Source organism: Pagrus pagrus, assembly GCF_965226575.1.
Source record: "Pagrus pagrus genome assembly, chromosome: 23".
NCBI classification, from domain to species: Eukaryota; Metazoa; Chordata; class Actinopteri; order Spariformes; family Sparidae; genus Pagrus; species Pagrus pagrus.
The window spans coordinates 10,878,047-10,900,877 of record NC_140205.1 but is presented as its reverse complement, the minus strand read 5'-3'; the positions used below and the strand labels follow the sequence as shown (position 1 = coordinate 10,900,877).

Here is a 22,831-nt window from a genome sequence, read left to right as displayed (position 1 = left end):
ACAAGGAGATTAAAACGCTAATTGAGCAGCAAAGCGACTGTTCCTTTCCCTTCCTGTCCCCTCACGGCCACTCCACATCTCCCTCTCCCTCTCGCTCTCTGGTCTACACTCCTCCTCCTCCTCCTCTCCTCTTCTCACCCCCACTTCACCTCAGAAACCCCCTCTGCCCTCTCCGTTTCCTGGCCATACATTGCGCGCGCATGCATGTGCGTAAAGTTAACCAAAAATGGGTATTGTTGGGCGCATCAAGAGGGAGAGAGGAAACACCTGTGATGTGACTTTTTTTTTTTCTTAATTCACTGTGTTCTGTTCTACCAATGACCAATAAATCTAGAGCTGCAGGGACTAATCGATTAGTTATCAACCATTTTACTCATCTGATAACTTCTTTGATAATCAGTTTATTGGTTTTTAGTAATTTTTGAGAGAAAAAAGTCAAAATTCTTGTAGTTTCTTTCCTCCTCAATGACAATAAACTGAACAAGATACTTGAGGATGTCGCTTTACCATTTTCTGACATCATACAGAGCAAAAGAACTAAACGATTAATCAAGAAAATAATCCACGGATTAACTGACGATGAAAATAATTATTTATTAATAATTGTGCCCCTAAATAGTAAAAAAGGTGACATTTCTGTGTCATACCGATGCTCGTAGACACTAAAACGCATGTTTTAAAGTAGAAAAGAATGAATGAGACTGAGCCAATCGTACTTTAGAGAAACAAGAAAGAGAAAGAAGAGGGAGTTACAAGAATGAGCGATGGGGGTTGAACGTTTTTGCAAAACCTGAATCAACCTCAAAGAGCTTCACGTGCGTCAAATTCCTTTTATTAGCTGAAGTGAATAATTTGTTTGAATAAAAGGTGAGTGCCTCGGAATCGTCTAATCCCCCCGTCTTTGGTCTGCGAAAATAAAAGGTTAACACGCCACACACATTTACGCACGAACACACACACACACACACACACACACACACACACACACAGGCGGTCAGGAGTCTGTGGAGTAAAAAGAAAAGGCGTGTTGAAGCGAGCTCTCCTCGATTCATAACCCGGTCAAAGACAAGCTGCGGCTGGGTCGGTGGGCGGTGAACCTGCAGAGGAACAGGCTCTTTGATCTGACTCAGTGCCCCTCCAAAGAGAGGGTCCACAACCAGAGGTGGACGCGGGGGGAGAGATTAGACTGAGGCCTCTAAAAACCACTGGAGGAGTGGGTCTAAAAACATCCCTCAATAGAAATCTATTAGTTTTAGTCGGGTTTATTGGACCACCAAGAAAGAGAGAATTCATCCAGGAGGTCGACAAATTACGCGCAGTTCCAGGCGCTTTAATTTGTTCTGGATCGCTCCTGAAATATTCTATATATTTAGTTTGTTGGGTTTAAACAGTTGCCTGAATAATACACACATTTTGCCTTTCACTGATTCCTAATTTGCGTGCGTAAAAACTTTAAAAATGCGCAAAAATATGCGTAATAAATATGTAACATGTGTAGGGTGTCGTCAGGGCCTTAATAGGTTTGTTATAATATTATATTTAATTATATTTTTAATCTCCTCATTAATATTCGGTCTTTCTGTGGGTGTTTCTGGTCGCTGAGAGTCGGATGTCCCTCGTCTCTGCATGATAATAGACCCGCAGCACACCTTTCATCTCCAGAGGGGCCCCTAAACTTCCCCACCACACACACACACACACACACACACACACACACACATACTCAGCTCTGTGAAGTGATCTAACTGGCTGCCTTGAATATACATCTGATTGATATTCGGCTGAGGGCGGGTGTTGGGTCAAAGTCAGGTTGAGCGAGTGGAATAAACAATGACACAAAGAGACGGAGACATGTTGGGAAACAGGGAGGCGATTACAATAAAACGGGTCCAACCGATCACTCAGTGACTGAGCCTCAGGCTGGATTCAATTATTTGATTCCTGCTGGAGATGTTGTCTTCTTCTTGTTTTTCCACTTGTCACTGTGCTGAAGTGTTCTCCGTCTGCAGGAGCTGATGCACCTTGTTCGGGCTTAAAGGCTGAGGAGGATACAAGTATGACAACAGCGCCCTCTTCTGGTGAATACACACATTGACTCCTCCCAACATTAGTTACTCACAATCTTGTGGTATTTGTACTTGAATATTTCCATTTTCTGCTACTTTCTGTACTTAACTGTAGTTACTTTGTAGATTTAGATTATTATAGTTTAGAAATTGGCACTCTGCACAGTAGGGGCTTTTGCCTCTGGTACTTAGTATATTTATATTTTGATACCAAATAAAAAATTGAAAGTTCCCAGTTGTTGTAGCTTATGGCCTCTGATAAAAAGAGTTGCAGGTCCTGCAAAAAGACATTCCCCCTCTGAACTTCTCAAAGTCCCAAAGAGATAAAAAGGATGAAAAATGAAGTGAGATTAGAGAAAAGTCTAAAAAATGAATCACAATTTGTGCAGCAGAACTTTGTTTTCCGATGTCATTTCTATCCCTTAAATCATCTCATGACCACTCCGATTTATTCAATGACAGTTTGGAGGGCTTGACCCACGCTGTGGAACCACTGGACTGAACTGTGTATAAAGCAGTAAAAGTAGCGTCACCTCAGCCAAGAAAAATTGATAAATCAGTTACAGTCTAGTAATAGTAATCTAGTCATATATAAAAATATATCAGTCACAGGTGCATTTCTCTGCAGAAGAAGTATTGTTACTTTGATACTTTAGGTACAGTTCGCTACACTTGAATGGCAGTTTTTTCTTATAATGGATTATTTTAAAATCTTATACTTATGTAAAAGATCTGAGTGCGTCTTCCATCGCTGTCCTCTAACATGAATTTGATACTAAAAATGTATAATGCGTCCAACATGAGGAACTTTGTGCATCAGATGAAGACCCAACAGACTCAGAATCAGAGTGTTAAACAACCTGTGATCAACTTTTTGTTTTTTAGTTTAGTTAGTTTTTAACTTGCCAGTTATCTCTTAATTATTGTGTCTGTGATTCTGTTATTATTTTTCCTTTCTGTATACATTTTATATTATTTTATTACATTGTTATGTAATTTTGCCCTGTATATAGCTTAATATACTTCTCTTTTTTATGTTTCTTTGCACAGTTGCAATCATATTTTTTATTCTTGTATCACAGCAGTATATCCAATTATGTTTAACCTCCTTAGTCATTGTTTTGTTTAGTAGCAGCTGAAATATTGAGCATAATGAAAGACCAGTTATAATAATGACAGACCAATCAGCAGCAGGCATGATGTTAAATATTCTGACACTACAGCGCCCCCTAGTATCAATTATACTGGTTCTCCTTTTCGTGCTTGTGGCCCCTAACCCTTGTAAAGGTTTTGTTTTGTTGTTTTTTTAACTTGAAACATATTCAGATTTATTCTGCTGGTATTTTGGTTGACACGTGTGAGAATAAATAGGTTTAATAGGTTAAATAAATAGGTTTCTCCTCTCGAGGATTCAGCTAATTAAAACACAGTGATTGTCTCGTCATTTGGGAACTAAAGAGAAACAGGCCAGCAGTTTATTCTGGGACATGACCCAGAGATTCAGAAGAACTGGACGGAAGCAGCCACACTGCTCTGGTTGGTTTTGCCGGTTTGTTGTGATGCGCCTGTCGAAACACAGGGAGGAGCAGTTCAGCCACAGTACACTCCACAGCCTAAATGAAAGGGGGTAAGACTGAGCCAGGGAGGGGGGGAGAGCACGGAGACAAAACTTGGACCAAGTGAGATGAAGAAAAGAGAGAAGTAGGAGGGAAAACAGAGAGGCTGAAAGAGAGAGGGAGTGTCCAAGTAATGGATACACAGAGACAGAGAGAGAAACAGAGGGAGCGAGAGAGGACTTGTCCCCAGAGGATATGAGCAATAGCCATGCAACAGGGAGCAATGCCTGAGAAAGTCGGCAGCTCCTCTCTGGATTTACAGCAGCTTCACTTTTTATTGCCTCCAGTGCCAGACTACAGCGAGCGAGGCAGCCAGCTCCGTCCTGCAGGGAAAGCAGCTGCGCTCGGCTGATGAGCTCTGAGCTGATCCCTGGGAAGACGCCGCTGCCAAAATGCTAAATATCAATTTTTGGAAATGGTCGTCGCTAGAATATTGATCACCCTCTAGTTAGAAAGAATAAAGCGTGTATGGAGAAGTCGGGGCAGGAGAGGAAAGAAAGCTGAGGGAAACATCCTGATTTTGCTAAGATATTGACATTTTTAGGTAGAATAAGGATTAATGATGCACATTTGTACTTTAATGAACCTACAGATTATATGGGCTGTTTTCTGTAAAGGATCTGACAAATAATAGTTGAACCTGAGCCTCCATCAGCTGAGATCTTCAGACAATCAGGCAACTTTTAAGCAGAAATCACCTAGTTAACCTTCCACTTTTATTATTAAATGTATTATTTAAAGACATAATATGTGACATTTCTGCATTAATGTCTTAAAGGAAAAGTTCACCCAAAAATTAAAATTCAGTCATGATCTCCTCTCTCCCATGTCGATGGAAAGTCAGCTGAAGTTTCTTTGTCCACAGAACATCTCAGCTTTGCAGCACTCGCCTAAACAGTGGTGGACTCGGGACGTTTGAGGGGCAGGGGGGAAAAAAATTTAAAGGGCACCACATATATGCAGGGGGCACCAGCGCAAAAGGGTGTAAAGAACATCTTGCTGCATGGAGCCATGTTTTTCTTTTCAGTTATTTTTTGGCATTTTAAAACAAGTCTCCATTTACTTCAGTTGTTTAGGAGAATGCTGCATTGCTGTTTTGTTTCCATCAGCATGGGGGTGAGTAGGTAATCGAATTTTCTTTTCTGGGCGAACTTTTGTTGAGCTGCATACTTACATTATCCCAGACGAGGGACTGCAACATGGTACCAGTAGGCGCCTGGTCGCCCACATTGTCACCTTAAACCTCGACTATCTCCTTATACATGTAACCTATTAAATATATAACAGTGTTTCCCACACATATACTTTACTGGGGCGGCCCATTTTAGCATTTAATACTTTTTTTTTTATCCATCAGAGATACTCTCTAAAATGATGGTGAGCCCTGTCATCCGTCTTGGTGGTTGGTTAACAATGAAAACTCCAGTGATCCCACATTTCTTACATCTTCTGTTTTCTTGCGATTAAGAGACCCCTAGTGGCAGAAATGACATGCTGTGCCTTTAAATCTATTGTTTGATTTATGTCCTCTTTCTGTTGTGTCATATTATTCAGTCACAGCGATGCATACATTGTCATATCAATTGTTTTTTATCCTACACACTACTAAAAAAAACCCACAGCAGAACAGAAGTGGGAATATGCGCCAGCTTTACGCAGACATGTGGACACATTTGTAAGAATCATAGAACTCAAAACAACCAGAGGAAGCCCATGGGATGATGAAACTACCTGCTCCTCTCACCATAGATATGTCGCTTTCTCTATCTCTTTCTTCTTTTGTCTCTTGCTTTTCCAAAACCACACATATGTACACACACATGTGCAACAACCGACTGCCAAATGCAGCTGGCTGCGGGGAAATTTACTGCTTGTATTGCCCTCACATATACCCGGTGGGGGGAAACGCAGTGGGACTTGGAAGCAGCTGAGAGGGGCTTTGGAGAGGCCTCGGGCTTCATATGTGTCTCTTTGTGTTTTCGGTTTACGTGTGTGGTTGCATGTACGACGGCTTGTGGAAACCCATCCTCCTTCTGCTCTTCCTCCCACATTCCCCCCCCCTTCTTCCTCTTGTGTCCCCTGTCTTCGTCACGCTCGCTCTCCCCCTCTTTTCTTTCACCCCTCCTGACTCTGTCCATCTCCTCCCTTCTTCCCTCCATCCATCCTTCTGTCAGCTGGCAGAAGATGAGTCATGCCTCTAGCTGGGAGGCTCAAACTCTCCCCCTCTCCCTCTAAATATATCTTCTCTATACCTCTCCTCCCCAGTCTTTCTACGTCTATTTCTCCCTCTTCCCTCACACTTCTCTCCGCTCGGCATCGCCATCTGTTTCTCGACATCTCTCGGCTTTGTTCTGTCGCTCTAGTCGGAGCTCTTTCCTGATTCTTCTGTTTCTCTCCGTCAGTCTGAAAGTCGGATTCATCAGCTGTTTATGTTTCTATCATCCTCTCCTTCTCTCTTTCCCTCTCCGACAGTGCGCCCAGCTGTTCTCACACTCCCTTGTCTCTTAACTGCGATGATGTGAACACACATACTCTTTACCCATTCATTGTGTGTACACTCTCTTGTGGTATGTCTATTTGTTCATACAGTCCACAGTTTGTCCTGACGTCTGATGTCCTTTTGCACTATGTCACCAAAGGCATATGGTAATGTGCCCCCTTGCCCCTTAGAACAGAGTTATAAGAAGCAGTCGTTGAAATGATACATACATCATCAGTAGTCATCGATGGCGTTTATGTAAACAGACACGACCGACAACATGTCCAATATGCCGTCTTCAGCTGTGGTGGTTTGTCCCGCGTTACCATGGCAATCCTGGTATTATCACAATGTTATATACCATTTATCTGATGGATTCGTACACAACTTCACGTCATCACATAAAGAAGACACTGCTTCATTACCTGGGAACAAGCAATGCTTTATGGGCTAACATTAGCAACCGACTCTGTACTCTTTCACTCAACTTCGCCGCTGGATGTTAGCCATGATACACTACTCGTCATACCAGTTTCATTACTAAGTGGAAGATTGTGTTGTTTCATCTCAGTACTGTGACATTTATTTACAACTCCGAACCAAAAACCTTGAAAATATATTAAATGGAACTTCTGGATGATTTTTATTTGCTGTTTTCATGTTTTCATGAAAAGAGTCCTTAAAGTGCTCAGGTGAGAAATGTCAAATCCGTTCTCTTGAGTAGTAAAAAAGCTTAAGAACAGCTACTAAATGGACCTTGTGGCTAGATAATGATAAATTATTTTTCATGGCTCAATGTCAGTACCTGCTTTATGTGCTACAACCAGCTGTAGCAGTAAATATCTGCTTGTGGTTGTAGTTCCTGACTTATCACATGTTGTAATTTCATTTCAGTAATCTGTTTTTGCAGCGGGTTATCCACAGTGCAACTGCTGAAACACAGTTGAACACAAACATGGTGCATGTACAACGCCTGCCTAAAGTTCTGGAAATGCTGACACATTACTATGTTTGGTTATAACTGTCAACCTGAAGTGATGAGGGGTATTTTAGCAAGATGATGCTACCCAACAACAGTGCTTGGAGCCATCTCATCTGGTTGAAGAATCTAGTGGGAGTCTAAACTAATAAATCAGCCCAGACCAGCCATGTTTGGCACCTCAGTAGAGACGAAGCAACCGAGGGAGCTCCGGCTGGCCGCGTCTGGCACTGGACTGGAACCCTGGGAGAGGCTGAATCCCTGATCAGGAGGCCCAGGGAGAAGCCACTGAGGCTGGGCAAGATGCCCTGATTTCCCCCTGGTGCCCTGGAGCTCCGGTGGTCAAACTACACCGGTCTCCCGATCCCTTCCCTGGAGAAATTAACACACACAAACACACACACACACACACAAACACACACACATTGCAGGCATACAGAGAGATGACTATAGTCACAAACACTCACACATACCAATACACATATTTTCTTACTGCCTCACTCACCATTTATACACATGCTCTCATACACACATGATTCCAGTACGCAACTGAATGTCACAGTCAACTTCTCTGGCCTCTGGGGATATAAAACTTATTTTAAAAACACATTCACACACAAATACACAGCATATAAAACTGCACTCATTCAGCGAGCAAAGAGATAAAGTGATTTATTTGTTGTCATTCTTTCGTTTTCAATGATTCACCTTGAGGAGCAATTTTTCTGGAATAGCTGAGAAGTCAAAGGATTTAAAAACTGACAAATCCGACATCAGTAAAATGCACAGGGCCCGCTTTTGGACTTCGCTGTATATGATGTGAAAGTGCAGCTGGTGAGTAAAAAAATAATCTCATTAGCACATGAGGCCACTGATGAGTAATCTTTCCCTTCATGGTCGCTGCTGTTTATGTGGTTCATTAAGCATTGTCAATATTTCATTGGGTTTTTTGAGAAATGTCTGAAAGGAGTTATGACTCAGACTTGTCTTGGTCAAGGGCACTGGTCTCGCTCAGTTTCATTTGAGGTCGTCAGACTTTTGAATGTTGACTATGGGTCTGGAGGACTATAGTGGAGAGGCAATTAGAAATGCTAATATGTCTCCCACGATGAATCATCACAGCATATGGATTAGAAAGAGTTGGGAGTTATGTTCCAGCCTACAAGTGGCAGTAACAGCCAGTTTTCTGCTTTAACGCATCATTATGCAGTAGCCTAAATGTTAATTGCATGATGTGACGGCTATACAATAATGACACTGTTGGCGTTTGGATTGGTTCTCTTTCTGCAAACTGGCACAACATCTCCTGGAAGATGAAGGCTGACTGGAGATGCTGGCACCATTTCTACCTGCTTTCATATCTCCATTATACCAGGTCACATTTTTCTATCTACGCCCGATCGAGTTTAAGAGAAAAGTAGCTGAGCCCGACCTGAACTCAACAGACATTTTATCTTTTATGTCCAAACCCGACTTGAGCCTAACGAAGCCGCAGCACTGATTTTGTCACGTGAAGTCCCCACATAATTGTTTGCCACCCGGGAAGTAAGAAATAGCCCCTGTGTTGCATTCAAAGCATTGTGGACACATTCAGTAGGTCCGTCCTTATTGTCTATTATCACTCATTTTTAAACTTGATTTATTCATTTTTAAACTACATTTTCTCAAAAAGGACTTGAATGCACAGTGTAAATTGACAGGTGCAGACATAATTTCAAAACTTTTGTCCAAAACTGACCTAATCTGTCAGGTCCCGATAGGTTTGGGTCGGGTATCCATGCTCTCCATTAAACTAAATGAATAAATGAACTCATGGTTTGTTGCTACTCAATCCAGTAGCACAATAATAACACTTGATAACACTTGGAGGGGTAAAAGTAGTCTGCTTCTACCTTAAGGGGGAACTAATAGCCCCTTAAATGTCACAAAAAATAAGAGAAAACTAAAATAAAATGTGACTCAGGTGCTTGTTTAGAGCAGTGTCCTCTAATCCTGGTTCTGTGGGCCCCCTGCCCTGCATGTTTTAGATGTTTCCAACCCGCAACACACCTAATTCAAATGATCTGCTCATCATCAAGCTCTGTTGAAGCCTGATAGCAGACAACGGTGTTTCCATCTCTCATTTAGCACAAGAACTATTTCACCTCAACTTTTTTTCGCCATACTGAGGATGTTTTCCCCAATTTTGCTGTTTCCAATACTTCAAACTGTTCTTTGTCACTTTGAACTTGATTTGAGAGATCTTGCCAGCAACTCTGGTAACGACACGTGTATGTCCAAGATTAAAAAGAGCTGTTTTCCACCTTCATGGTTGCCCGCACAAACACTGACGAACCAGCCAGATAAACACACACGTATATACACACACAAACGCACGCACACGCAACAATATGCAGCCCATTCATGCCAACAGATGACAGAGCGCATTGAGAAAATGCCAAAATGCTGACTACTGAGGGAGAGAGAGAGAGCACCGGCTGAAAAATCTCCTATGTCAGACTGCAGAGCTGGCAGAAAAGAAAAGCATTGTTGAGGACACACACACACACACACACACACACACACACACCTAGGCAGCCTGTGTGGTGCAAAAACTGGAGCAGGGCGGCAGTGCATAACACACACACACACACACACACACACACACAGCCTGTGAGGCATATTGGCGAGACGGGAGCACAGAAGAGCTGTCAGAGAGAGCGAAGAGAAAGTGAACAGAAAGGAAGAAAGAAGAAAAAACAGAGGTGGAGATGGATGGAGAGAGTGATCTACGGAGAAAAGGAGGCTTGCATCTCCTGGCAGTGACCTCCTGTTGTCTCGCTCTGTGCACATCTGCTCTCCTCCTTCTCTCTTTTACCTCCGTCGTCTATATTTTTCTTTTCTTCTATCTTTTTCTTTTGTTCTCCTCATTTTCACAACCAGCTGGATGAGGAGACGCAGAGAGAACATCACGCATCACGTCTTCCAGATGAAATGATAGGCACAAAAACTGTCTTCTTTTTTAGACAAGGTCAATGGTTTTGGGTTAAGATCAGCACTTAGTGAAACATCGTTAGGAGACCATAATGGTCAAACCACACGGTTAACATTCTTATGCAATGGTATAATGGTTTTCTGGTTAGAGAATTGGCGCCACCTAATAATTGCATAAGAGTGATGGATGGACACAAGCATTAATTTGCTTCTTTTTTTTTTCCTGGTTTTCTCAGAGTTTGGTTAAAATTTGCAATACTTTTGGAAGGAAACCCAGCTGATGACTGGATCTGAAGGAAAAAGATTGGAGTTGTCCCAGCTGGCCCAGCCTGAAATAGATATGTAGGTTAATAATGTCGCTAAAACATACATAAAACTGGCCTTATAAGTGTAATGTGTGTCTCTACCTAAAGGTGGCACTGGATGCTTAGTGACAGTGACTACGTCAGAGACGCTGATAGTAAGTCAGGGATGGGTCTATATAATGACATCGTAGTAATTTAAGTGTGACGTTGATGTTTTTGTAAAAAATTGAATGGCCAGGACAACATATATCTAACAGTTATTAAGAAAAATGTACAATCATTTGAAAATCTTTTGCGTTACAGCAGACAGTAAACGCGAACACCAACATACTGTAGGTCAAAGCAAGCAGATGAAGAGGAAGAGAAATTCCCCAGACTCCCTCATAAAAACTCTCAATTTTGTGAGTTGCTGAGTTAGGAGAAACTTAAACTATGTGAAACACTGTCTATGACAAATTCTTAATTATTTTGGCCTTCTCATAAGTTGTTATACGTGAAGTCATTTCTTTCCTTGTGCTGCCCCCTAGGTCCCGTGTCCATTGACTACGTGCAGAGCTGATTGGTGACGGCTAGGTAGCCTGGTCAATAACTAAATAACAGAGAATTCGTGCTCCTGTCTCTTAAGTTTCTGAAAACCCTGTGATTCTCGTGGAGCGGTTCATACGACAGCAGAGCAGGGTTGAATAAAACATGGATGGTGCGATATATGTTATATGTCAGCTTCTTCTGGTTTGGACTCCCTTCAAAGGTCAGCACTGTCAAAACAGTTTGCAGTTTGTCAGCTGAACTCAGTGTAAAAGCTCATGATGGCTTTATGTTGCATCGCTGATCAAACTTGCTAATCGTGCCGGATCCACTCAAGTGAACCCACTTTGGTCCGAAACGTTGCTGTTTAATTTCAGATATGACTCGACCCTAGAGGGGGACAGTATACTTCTACAAAACCATGTAAACACTTCACAATTTATGATGTGGTAACTCAGTACGTTGTACCAACTCTTCTGAACGAGCCTCCCTTGACCCTGACACAGATGATACGAGGCACGAAAGGGCTGAAAAAACAATGAGACAGCAGGGAGAGTGTAGACAGAGGAGCTTTGAAGGCAGGTACACACACACACACACACAGGCCATGTTTCACTACAGTACAGGTGAAGCTCGGGTGAAGCAAGGAAACACCTGAAGGAACATAAAAGATTCATCACTTACAGTGTACACACACGAACGCACAAAACAAAAGCCCAGTGTGTCCGAGGGCATTGTTACTGTCTGCTTTCTCCCCTCATATGGCCGTGTGTGTGCGTGGATGCCTTGTGTTAGTGTGCGTATGGGAGACAGAGAATCTACAGAGTCATGGTAATATCCATCCAGGAAGGTGTCGGCTTTCAGGGGGGACGTGTTGACACACGCCCACGTAACCCTGGCAACCAGCAATCGCTGCGGGTGCAGATGAAGCACGTTGTGGAGGCGAGCAATTATCCAGTTAGAGCCCTCCCCTGAATCATCAAGTGAAGGCAACATAAAGTGCACACACACATCGGCACATGGTGGGTCACATGACGAGTAGAGGGGAGATAACACACACACACACTTACACACACACCTGAGTGCCAGATCTCACCCCTGTCTCGACATCTCTCCTCCTCTTTTTGCCCATTTCTCCGACCTCCATTTTAATATCCTAAAACCAGCATGTGGCTCTCCCCTCTGTTTGCCTCTCCACTCTAAAAATACTCTTCCTCCCTTTTTCTCTGACCCGTTCCTTATTTCACCCCTCTCACTTCCCCTCATCCGTCCATCCCCTCTCTTCCTCCCCTCTCGCTCAGTGTGAGCGCTAGCTAGGGCCCAGCGGGTTTTCTAAGAGGGGTATGACACACCGCAGCGGTACGCACACACATAGGTAGACACGCACATACACAGCTGCGATGCGAGGCAGACAGAGGGAGGCAGAAAAACAGGAAAAAAAAGCATGCTGAGCAAGTCGCACACACACACACACACACACACACACACACACACCACACAGAGGCAGGCAGGTCATGCAGAGAGACTCTGCTTCTGCTGCTGAAGAGAAAGCCTGTGGCATATAGACCCGCCTCTCCCTGCTTTTACATCCTCCATCTCTCTCCTATGCATTTCTTTCTCTTTCACCTTCTCCTTCCTGTTTTCCTCTCGCTGTGCAGGGTAGAAAACAGCAAATGGTGGAGTCAGCTGGCAAACACACACACTTTTGGTATTAAAAAGTTTGCTTATAACCTCCCACACAACACAGTCTGGCTGGCAGTTTGAAAGCCACATTTTGGCCAGGTTTTTCACTTTTCTGCTTCGAACCCAACAAACATACATTTGGCGAAGGCTCCCCACAGCCGAGAATCAGCGAACAGTTTAGTTTCGACAGAACATTTGGGCGAGGCACATCACATTAGGGCTCATGGCCAAGCTAGTTTATGTCCCAAGACGTTCGTCCGGCAAAGTGACCGGCCACAAACGGCAATTTAGCCACATTTAGCTGCGAGCTGCTGTTAATCTCCCACTCTGTTTATAACTCAAGGTGTTTGCAGTATCATTATGCAGCTTGGTATTCATGTCAGGAGCTCTATTTTGAAAATTCATGACACACTCCGCGCCCGAGCGCCAAGGACGTAGGTGCTGGCAGCCACAGGGGACAGTGCAGTTAACTGCTTTGTTTTTGCCCTTGATGAAGTTACAGGATATAAGTTAAAAGCACAGCGGGACATTAAAAATAGTCACCAGACATTTTTAGACGATTTAGATGCTTTGCATTTATGAGTCCAGCATTTAAGCAGTCTTAAAATATTCATATAAACGTTAACGGCGAAAGATTTGTTTGCTATTTGTGACAGTAGCTTCCTCATGTCTGGAGATGCTTTTATGATGATGTGAAATAGAAATCCTGCAATATCACTGGTCTATAAATAGGTCTTATTAAGTACTGTACTGTAAATCTGTAATGTTTAGGATGTGGTCTGGTGATATGAGGTGGAGAAGATGGTGAGAAAACAGTCTTTTGAGAGGTAGATAGTAACAAAAAGAGGGAATTTTGTACAAAAAGGAAAGACCAACTTTGAGATGTTTGTTAACCAGAGCATAAGCACAGCGTTGTGGAAGACAACACAAACTTGACATTTAACCTAAAGAAACTGAAGAAGTTGCAACACAAAAGTAAAGTTTTGACATATCCTCGGTTTGCAGAAACGTTGCCAACATTTTTTCTGGCGACTGGTTTGTGAGGAAACAGTCTTTTGAGAAGTAGACGGTAAGAGAAAGAGGGACGTCTGCACAGCTTTGGAAGACACTCACTTGAAATGTCTAACTCGGATTGCTAAACTTGGGAACATGTTATGAAGGGATCTTTTTAATGGCCAGTGTGAACAGGAGGGATGGTTACAGTGAGCAAAAAAAAAAAATCATCTGACTGTTGTTTTTGGACAGACTTTGAGAATCCAAACCTATCCTCGAGGAGGAGAACAGAGAGGATGAGAGAGGAGAGTTCCTGTCAGTTGTGCTCTGCTGCCTCCTCCCATGTAAAAACGCCTGTTTCTGCGGCTCCTCTCTCTCTCTGTTATCCTCACCTGATCACCGTTGCCTTCCTCCTGCTATCGCTCTCTCTCTCTCTCTGGCTGTGTGTTTCTCATCGGCTCTTCCTCCCTCCCTCTCTCTTTCTTTCTCCTTTACTCTTTCTCAACCACTCTGCCACACTCCACTGGCTACAGCAAACGGCTCCCCTGTCATATTATCTCTCTCTCTCTCTCTCTCTCTCTCTCACACACACACACACACACACACACACACACACACACACACACACACACACACACACAAACAGAAGCAGTGAGAGGGAGAGATGCAAGCATATAGAAAATATACTGTTTACATACATAAACCACATATAGTATGCAAAGACATATGCATCCCTGTCTGTACACACTCACATAGATAAACAATGAGCTGCACACACACACACACACACACACACACACTACGCACTGAGACCAAGGCTACTCTGAGGTTGCGAGAGGCCCACTGCAGGGGATGAAAGTTACAAAAAATAAGATATTTGCTGCTCAATTTGATTTCATTTTCATGCTTTGATACGTTAAATAAGCAATTTAGAAAAATGCCTGCTATATATAGCAAGCCGTCACTGATACTCACACAGTACAATCAGCTGGGACTAAAATCAGTCTGCAAGCATCAGAACATAAGCAACGCCAGATGTGAGATGTGAGACAACCGCTTCAAGAGCTTCAAAGTGATTATTTTGGTGACACATGAGAGAAACATTGCAGATCATTTTACCAAAGTCATTTAAGGACGACCACAATAAAATAAATCAATATATAGCATATGCCAAGCATGAGGCTAGTAAAGCATGTTGAAAATCAAATTAGATTATCACTTATTTGTTGTTCATAGTTGAGGGCACTGGATGGTCTGTGTTTTGTTTTACTGCAGTTAACAGTTGATCCTCTCGTGATCTGACTGATGAAATATGATCTATTGTCTCTGGGAAATGTAAATGTATTTGTTGGTCTTGCAATAAAAAAAATAAAATTAAAAAAAAAGTGAGTCAAAGAGGGAGAGGGGCTGTTTACAAGAGACAAAGACCGCTGTATGCTGTCCCGTGGCCAGTCTGGAGACGCTCTACTAGTATTTCCACAACAACAAAAACGCAGTCAAAGAAATATTAAATGTTCGTGCCAAGGAAGTGGACTGAAAAGGGCTTCTCCAGTTGGCTTCCCTGTGTTTCCTGTGTGGTCCGCTCAAAGGGTTAAAGCCCAAAGTGAACTGAATTGTAAGAAGTTGGTTTCCAAGGGAAACTGTTCGCACCGTTCCAGCTGAGGCGGGACAAACCAACTGCTCGATACGGCGGGGGGTAGGGGTGACTCGCTACAAACACAAAATCATTCCGCGCCGCGCTGCTTGTTAAATATTAGCACACATCCTTCCGCGTATGAGCCGACTAAAACATCGCTGGTTTCAACTGCGTCCGTTATAAAATCAGTTTACAACACTTAAGAGTCATGACGTGACGTGCCGCCACCCCTCCCGTGCAGCCAGAGTGCTGGGGTCCCTGCCAAGTCGGTTTGAAAAGAGCAGACAAAGGCTTTGAGCTCCGGACGCCCCTCTCTCTCTCTCTCACTCTGCCTACAAAGCCAACCTAGCTCTATCTTTTCTGCCCCCTATATCATGGAAATGTTTTTTACTAGGCGGCGTTAAAGGGTGCTGGCGTTATTTTCACTTTCTTATTTTGAAATGTACGACCGTCTGGATCCCCGCTCGGCCGAGAGAGGACGGCTTTTTGTAGGTATAATACAAGGAAGCGTCGTCTGAGAGAGGGAGAGAGAGGGGGAAGGATTGACGCTTTTTCCTCCTCTCCTCCTCCTTCTTCCTTTCGCCCCCCTCTCCTCCTCTTTTTGGCGGAGAGAGGGGTTGAGGCAGGAATAAACGCTTTTTGTTTTTGTTTTTTCTTGTTCTTTCTTTTTATTTTTATTTCTTTTTAAATGCATTTGAATCCTACTGCGCAACCAGACCGGATCACGTGGGGTTTGGAGAGAGTTGGATCGATTTTGCACAGTTCAATGTGAGAAAAAGAGAGAAACAAACAACTCCTGTTTCTTTTTTTTGTGTGTGTTACTTCTGTGGATAACCGGGACTGTTGATACTTCTGCATAATTGCAAGAGAAGGGGGGTGTGTGAGTGGGTTTTTTTTTCTTCAGCCTTGGAGGTGTGGAGTATTAATTCTTATATGCCTGGGGTTTGAAAAACAATGGAGACGCACATTTCGTGCCTCTTCCCGGAAATTTTGGCCATGATTTTCAGCTATCTGGACGTGAGGGACAAAGGCAGGGTAGCCCAAGTGTGTATCGCTTGGAGGGATGCATCCTACCACAAGTCAGTGTGGAGGGGGGTGGAGGCCAAGTTGCACCTCCGCCGGGCCAATCCCTCACTGTTCCCCAGCCTCCAGGCCAGGGGCATCCGGAGGGTCCAGATACTGTCCCTGCGCCGCAGCTTGAGCTATGTGATCCAGGGAATGCCTAACATCGAGTCCCTCAACCTGTCCGGCTGCTACAACCTCACGGATAACGGGCTGGGTCACGCGTTTGTGCAGGAGATCCCATCGCTGAGGGTTTTGAACCTGAGTCTGTGCAAGCAGATCACAGACTCCAGTCTCGGCAGGATAGCTCAGTATCTGAAGAACCTGGAGGTGCTGGAGCTCGGTGGCTGCAGCAACATCACCAACACCGGGCTTCTGTTGATAGCCTGGGGCCTCCACCGGCTCAAGAGCCTCAATCTGAGGTCCTGCAGGCATGTCTCGGACGTGGGGATTGGACATTTGGCGGGCATGACCCGCAGCGCGGCGGAGGGCTGCTTGAACCTGGAGTACCTGACTCTCCAGGACTGTCAGAAACTGACGGACCTGTCACTCAAACACATTTCCAAGGGGCTGACCAAGCTCCGGGTACTGAACCTGAGCTTCTGTGGGGGTATCTCAGATGCAGGGATGATCCACCTCTCCCACATGACCTCCCTGTGGAGCCTCAACCTACGCTCCTGTGACAACATCAGCGACACGGGAACCATGCACCTCGCCATGGGCACCCTGAGGCTCTCCGGGCTTGACGTCTCCTTCTGCGATAAGATAGGGGACCAGACCCTGGCGTACATCGCCCAGGGGCTGTACCAGCTCAAGTCCCTGTCCCTGTGCTCATGTCACATCTCTGACGACGGGATAAACCGGATGGTGAGGCAGATGCATGAACTGAGGACCCTGAACATTGGACAGTGTGTGCGCATCACGGACAAAGGGCTGGAGCTCATAGCTGACCACCTGACCCAGCTGGCAGGCATCGACCTGTATGGATGTACCAAGATCACCAAGAGGGGACTGGAGAGGATCACACAGCTCCCCTGCCTTAAAGTGTTGAACCTGGGACTCTGGCAGATGACAGAGAGTGAGAAAGTGAGGTGATTGGAAGTGTTTTTTGTTTTCTGTTCTTTTTGTTTTTTGGATGGGGACAGAGGGGGGCATGAGGATCAGGAGGAGGGGGGGATAGATGGGCGGGTAAATTTCTTTTCTTATTTAAAAAAAGAGAGAAAACCTCCCTTTTTCCCTCCCGTGTGCTTGTGTAAGGTGTGCTTCTCCCATGTGACCAGATTTTTGTGTTCAAATGTTTTTTGTTTTTTTTATTTTCCTCTCTGTTGGCCTTGCAGGATTTCAATTAGTGTTTTGATATGACTTAATATTCTGCCTGGTAGGAAGCAATTAAAAACTTACTTTTGTTATGAGCTCATGAAAAATCCCTGTTAACAATTGTTTTGATCTCATGCTGAGTTTTAATGCCTCCTAAATTCTGACTTTGGACTCGAGTAACGTCAATGAAAATCAGCTTGTTTCACACATTATTTCAAAACAAGCGTCGTACGAATAATCTGCCTTATTTACTGCCACCTGCTTCAAAGTTAAACTTGCATCCATTCAAAAGCAAAGCGAGGTGTTAAAACTTGAGTATGAGACTTTTTTCTTTTTCGTTTCTGTTTTTATTTTTATTTTTTACAGTGTGTCTGGATTTGAGACATTTTACGACTAATCTCCGCTACAGCCATCACGCCTAAAAACATTTGGCTACCTCGTATGTGGTTGTTTTCAAAGGGTGTATACTGTTAAAAAAACACAAAAAAAAAAAAACAGAAGGAAAGCAAGAATGAGAGACTGGGAGAAAATGTGCCTAAAGGGACTGTGTCTGCCCCCTCCCCCCATCCCCTCCCCTCCCTCCTCCATGAGCAGAGCTGGAGAAAGGAGACCAGGACACAATCTAACTACCTTTTGTTAATTTACCCCCATAAACAGCAACAATTTCCCACTGAGGGGAAGAAGGAGACAGGGAGAGCGAGCTGTGAGATCAGCTCAGATTCCAAGAGGGTGACGCTTTATGCAAAAAATATAAAAAATTATCGTAAATCCGCTTGTGTGCAAGAGCTTATCTTTTTTGTTTATCCCTAATTTTTTAAAGGGATAAAGTCCAACTTTGACGCCCTTCAGAGACGTGTTGTGTCCAAGCTTTGACGCATATAGAGGAGGCAAGACTGTCAGCTTACCCTGAGAGGAAATACCTATAATCAACCATTAATAATACTATAGAGATATAGGATTATTATTGACACCAGTCATGTCCATTTAAGTCTGTTTGTAGGAATACGTGGTGTTTTTTCTGAGGGATGCTGATGGATGCAAATGTCAGTGGATGTTGTTCAGAGTGTCGTACTTCAAATTGAAGTGATTTCTGTATCTTATACCCTTTATTGCTCAAAAAGAATCAGGGTTTGTCTCATGGCTTTATTTTTCCCACGTTGATGCCAACACAGGTCGCATTCATATTCATGTTGCTCTCGCCGGTAAGAGAGAGAGCGAAGGGGAGAGAGGGGAGGGTAGGGATATCTTTTTTTTCCTCCTCGTTTTCTCCATCTCTCCCTGAATAAAAATACCCTGAATCCATTTTGAGACATGCTTAGAATAAGGAGCAATCGATTGTTTTCTTTTTTTTCTCTCTCTCTCTCTCTCTCTCTCCGTCTCGGGTTACAAGCGGTATGCGTCTCTCCCTCTCCCCATCCCTCTCTCTCTCTTTCTCTCACACATAAACACACATGCACACACGCGCGCGCGCACGCAAGCGCACGGAGGCCTGCGGGCGCGCGCGTGTTTTAATGTAATGCAATGACCTGCTAGAAAAATTAATATACGGATGTGCGTCCTGCTGAAAAAGCTGTGTGTGTTTGAAAAATAAAAAAGGTGTACTGTATATTATGTGTTTGTAAAGAAGAAAAAAAAATGCAGAATCCCAAAATTAAATTGTTTTATATTCTTACGGTTAAAACAATTAAAGATATTTATATAATGAATGAAACAAGAGCGGTGTGGACTACTTTTGTGTAGGTGTAGCGCTTCATTGTCTGTGTTTTTCTGAGCAAGAATGTGAAAAATACCACTTTTCCACAAGGTAATCTGACAGCCAGCACTGCTATGGTCTTGTCCTACGATTATATCGTCCATTTAATACAATAAGGGCTTTTATTTTAATGCATGTGCTCATAATAACCACCCACGCACTTCTGAGCATTGTCCCTGATCAGGCCAGCCTTGCCTCTCAAAAGGGCTGAAAGAAATCTGTTGTGTTGTTTTATTATTTACGAGGAGATTCAAAATGGATGCTTGCCGTCTTGATTTGGCTGCAGTGCCTGTGTAATTAATTATCACCAGGGCGTTTATTATAGGAAGCTGTTCTACCCTGCTGATTTTTTTAATCGTCAACGTCTGTCTTTCATCCTGAAATGCAGCGAAAACAAGAGGTGTTCGACTGGTCTGAGTTTCACGTTTAAGTCTCAAGGTTTCATAGGGCCTAAGAAGGGGTTATTAAGTCTATGTTTGGTCGATTTCATGGGTCAAAATGGAAGGTTTTGGGTATTAGTTTTGGTTCTTTTTGCAGTGTTTCATTTCACATGTGGCAGAGCTGCGTCTGTGCGGCTGCATGTGCGGAGTAATGAGATCTAAAGTTGGTTAGAGCAGATTTCCCTTCTTTCTGCTTTCCATCAGGACGTGTCCTGTGTGCGAAGTGACACCACACACACACACACACACACACACACACACACACACACACACACACACACACACACACACACAGAGGGTTGCCAGACCAGTCAGTAGCCATTGTCTGTCTTTAGAAGTTAGGAAGGCAGGTTTTGGTGGGGGATTTTTTTTTCCTTCTTTTCCTCTCTTTCTCCTCCTCTTGTTCAGTCACGCATACCAGATCCTAGACCAGGCAGGAGACCCCCCTCCCCTCCTCCCTACACACACTCCTCCTTGCTCCCCCATACAACCACACACACACACACACACACACACACACACACACACCCACACACACACACACACACACTTTTTAGCATTCCACACCATCATTCAAGGCATTTAAGCATTCTCTCTCCCCTGACTCTCTGTCCATGGGGATTTGGGGATAAAGGCCAGCATAGGGATTGTTGACCACAGGGACAGAGAGAGACAGAAAGAAAGAGGACAGAGCAAGAAAGGAAGAAAGAGAGGGAGAACGTCAGTATTTGCTGTTTCTTAAGTTTGCTTTAGCTGGCCTTTGGTCTTGCGCAATAACGCTGCATTGAGTGCACACAGAGATGTGAAAGATTTGCCTGTGACATTTTGTGTCGTTTTCTCCCGGAAACATCTGAAAACCTGCATGAAAACCAAAGAGAGAATAACATGTAGACTTTACAGCCATGTATGTTTTGCCTACGCATCACTATTGTAACACCGCCGACAAACATGGTAAAGAAGTCCAAGTAAACTCGAAAGGAGGTGTGACATTGTAATGAATTGGCGCTTGAATGCTGATAAACGAACAGAGGGGTGGGAGGCGTACAAAGCGGACGATTGTTCCTTTATCATTTGACATTTGGGTCTGCAGACCTTTTCCCCGACAGATACAGGAGACTTACCGTGACAAGGTCATATCACGCGTTTCGACCGAGGGCTGAAATGAAGACTGACAAAGATACAATCAGCTGCATTCAAATGATAATGTGATACTTTATTAATCCCCATCGGGAGAATCTCTTTTTGTCTGCCACCCTCCACAGGGAGGTCAGAGGTCAGGCTCGGCTCCAGGAGCCCACTGCTGGAGCTGCGGGGGGATTCGGTGTCTTGCTCAAGGACACATCAGCAGGGTGGAGGGGTTGTCATGTTTTAGGTCACCTTGCCTCCCTGTCTTCCTGGGAGTCACTGGAGGTGGTGCAGGCCACCTGTGAAGCACCGCTTCTGAAATACTGAAGCTCTTTTCTCGATGAAACAATCTGTGAGGGGAATGCAAACGCGTCCCTTATTGTATAAGTTGCGGTCTCAATTTGCATTTTGAATAGAGAGAGCTGTGTGTGAATTAAGCTCTGGAGTTTCCCTGCTGGCTGTTCAGCACGATGTAGTTAGAGAGCATGATATATCACTCTATTGTGTGCAGGGCAAGTTAACGTTGCATTGTGGGAAATGAACTGTGGACTAAACACTGAACACAAGTGTTACCAGTATTTTTATTTAGAAATATATCACTGCAGAGCTCCAAATGCTAATGTTTAGTAGCGACTTTGAGCATGCTACTACAGAGCATCATTTTTCCATACATGCTTCTCTTTTAGCACAGTGTTTGTTCCCCTTTTGTAACAGTTGTACACATCCAGTAAAACCACTAACCCCCACCCTGCGGATGTAGTTCAGTTTCTGGGTTTTCCATAATTTCCATCTGAAGCACAACAATTTAACCCATTTGAATCCTCTCACAGCAACAAAATGTAACTTCCTGGAGAAAGATTGTCGACTGGTTTGGTGGTTTGGACCGGGAAGAGCCGGGGCTAGCTGGTTAGCATGCTAATTTCAGTAGATACAGCTGCAACACAATATGTCAAAATGCCAAAACTGAAACTTAACTTCAGTTAATGTTGAATGTTATCAACGAAAATCTGCTGTAATGCACTTTTAAAGTAACTGTTTGACATTTTGGGAAAACTGGCTTGTTGAATATTGATGTCACTTTCAAATCCATCCATTTAATATGAACTGGGAGCGAAGAGATTGCTATCTTAGCTTAGCCTAAAGACCGAAAGCAGGAGGAAACAGCTAGCCTAGCATGTCATAGCTCATCTCTACACAAGCTGCAGTGTTCACCACAAGGTTTTGTACAGATAGAACAAACAATATATTACATATAAATTAGTGAGCTTTAGAGCTAGCTGCTTCCCCCTGACTCAAATCTTTATGCTAAGCTAAGCTAACTAGCTGCTCGCTGTAGCTTCATGGCTGTACAGATGTGAGAGTGGTATCGATCTTCTTTTTTAACCATCACCACGACAGGGAATGATCATATTTCCCAAAGTGTTGACCAATATCCTTTAAGACATACTCAGGATCAAGTCTTACTACGTATTGTTCATTCAGAGCCTGATGTATAAAACTCTACACACTTTACAGACTCACTGTCCAGCAACTTTAACAGACGTGATTCATCCACATGGCTCACAGAGAGAAATCAAGAACTTGAGGATGACACCGAAAGCAACCCTGCCCGGCTCACTTCCCCGTGTGGATGAATTCCCCCGACAGATTGAGCAAGGCACATTTTTCCCGTGCAACTCATAGGTCTCACTGTGGCAGCCTTGCATAAATGCGTGCACCCGTTGCACTGTAAGGCAGCTGTGATCAAAGCGCTCACCAAATGGCTTTATATGTTGGGAGTATATCTCGCTCTCGGTGTGATTCTCTCTTCAAACCCACACACCCTGCCTGTCTGCGTGATTGACAGCTCCTAGACGAGTTAATTCAAAAGCTAACAGGC

At 43.8% G+C, this 22,831-nt stretch overlaps 2 protein-coding genes across 3 annotated transcripts in view; one reads left to right on the top strand and one right to left on the bottom strand.

Moving 5' to 3' along the window:
- wnt5b (wingless-type MMTV integration site family, member 5b) overlaps positions 1-22,831 on the bottom strand; it is an 82,990-nt gene that overhangs the window by 14,856 nt on the left and 45,303 nt on the right. The window lies entirely within an intron of this gene.
- Positions 15,553-17,729, top strand: fbxl14b (F-box and leucine-rich repeat protein 14b). The gene has a single exon (XM_084345550.1). It carries the CDS (start codon positions 16,210-16,212, stop codon positions 17,410-17,412), a length of 1,203 nt encoding a protein of 400 aa, XP_084201676.1. The 5' UTR covers positions 15,553-16,209; the 3' UTR covers positions 17,413-17,729.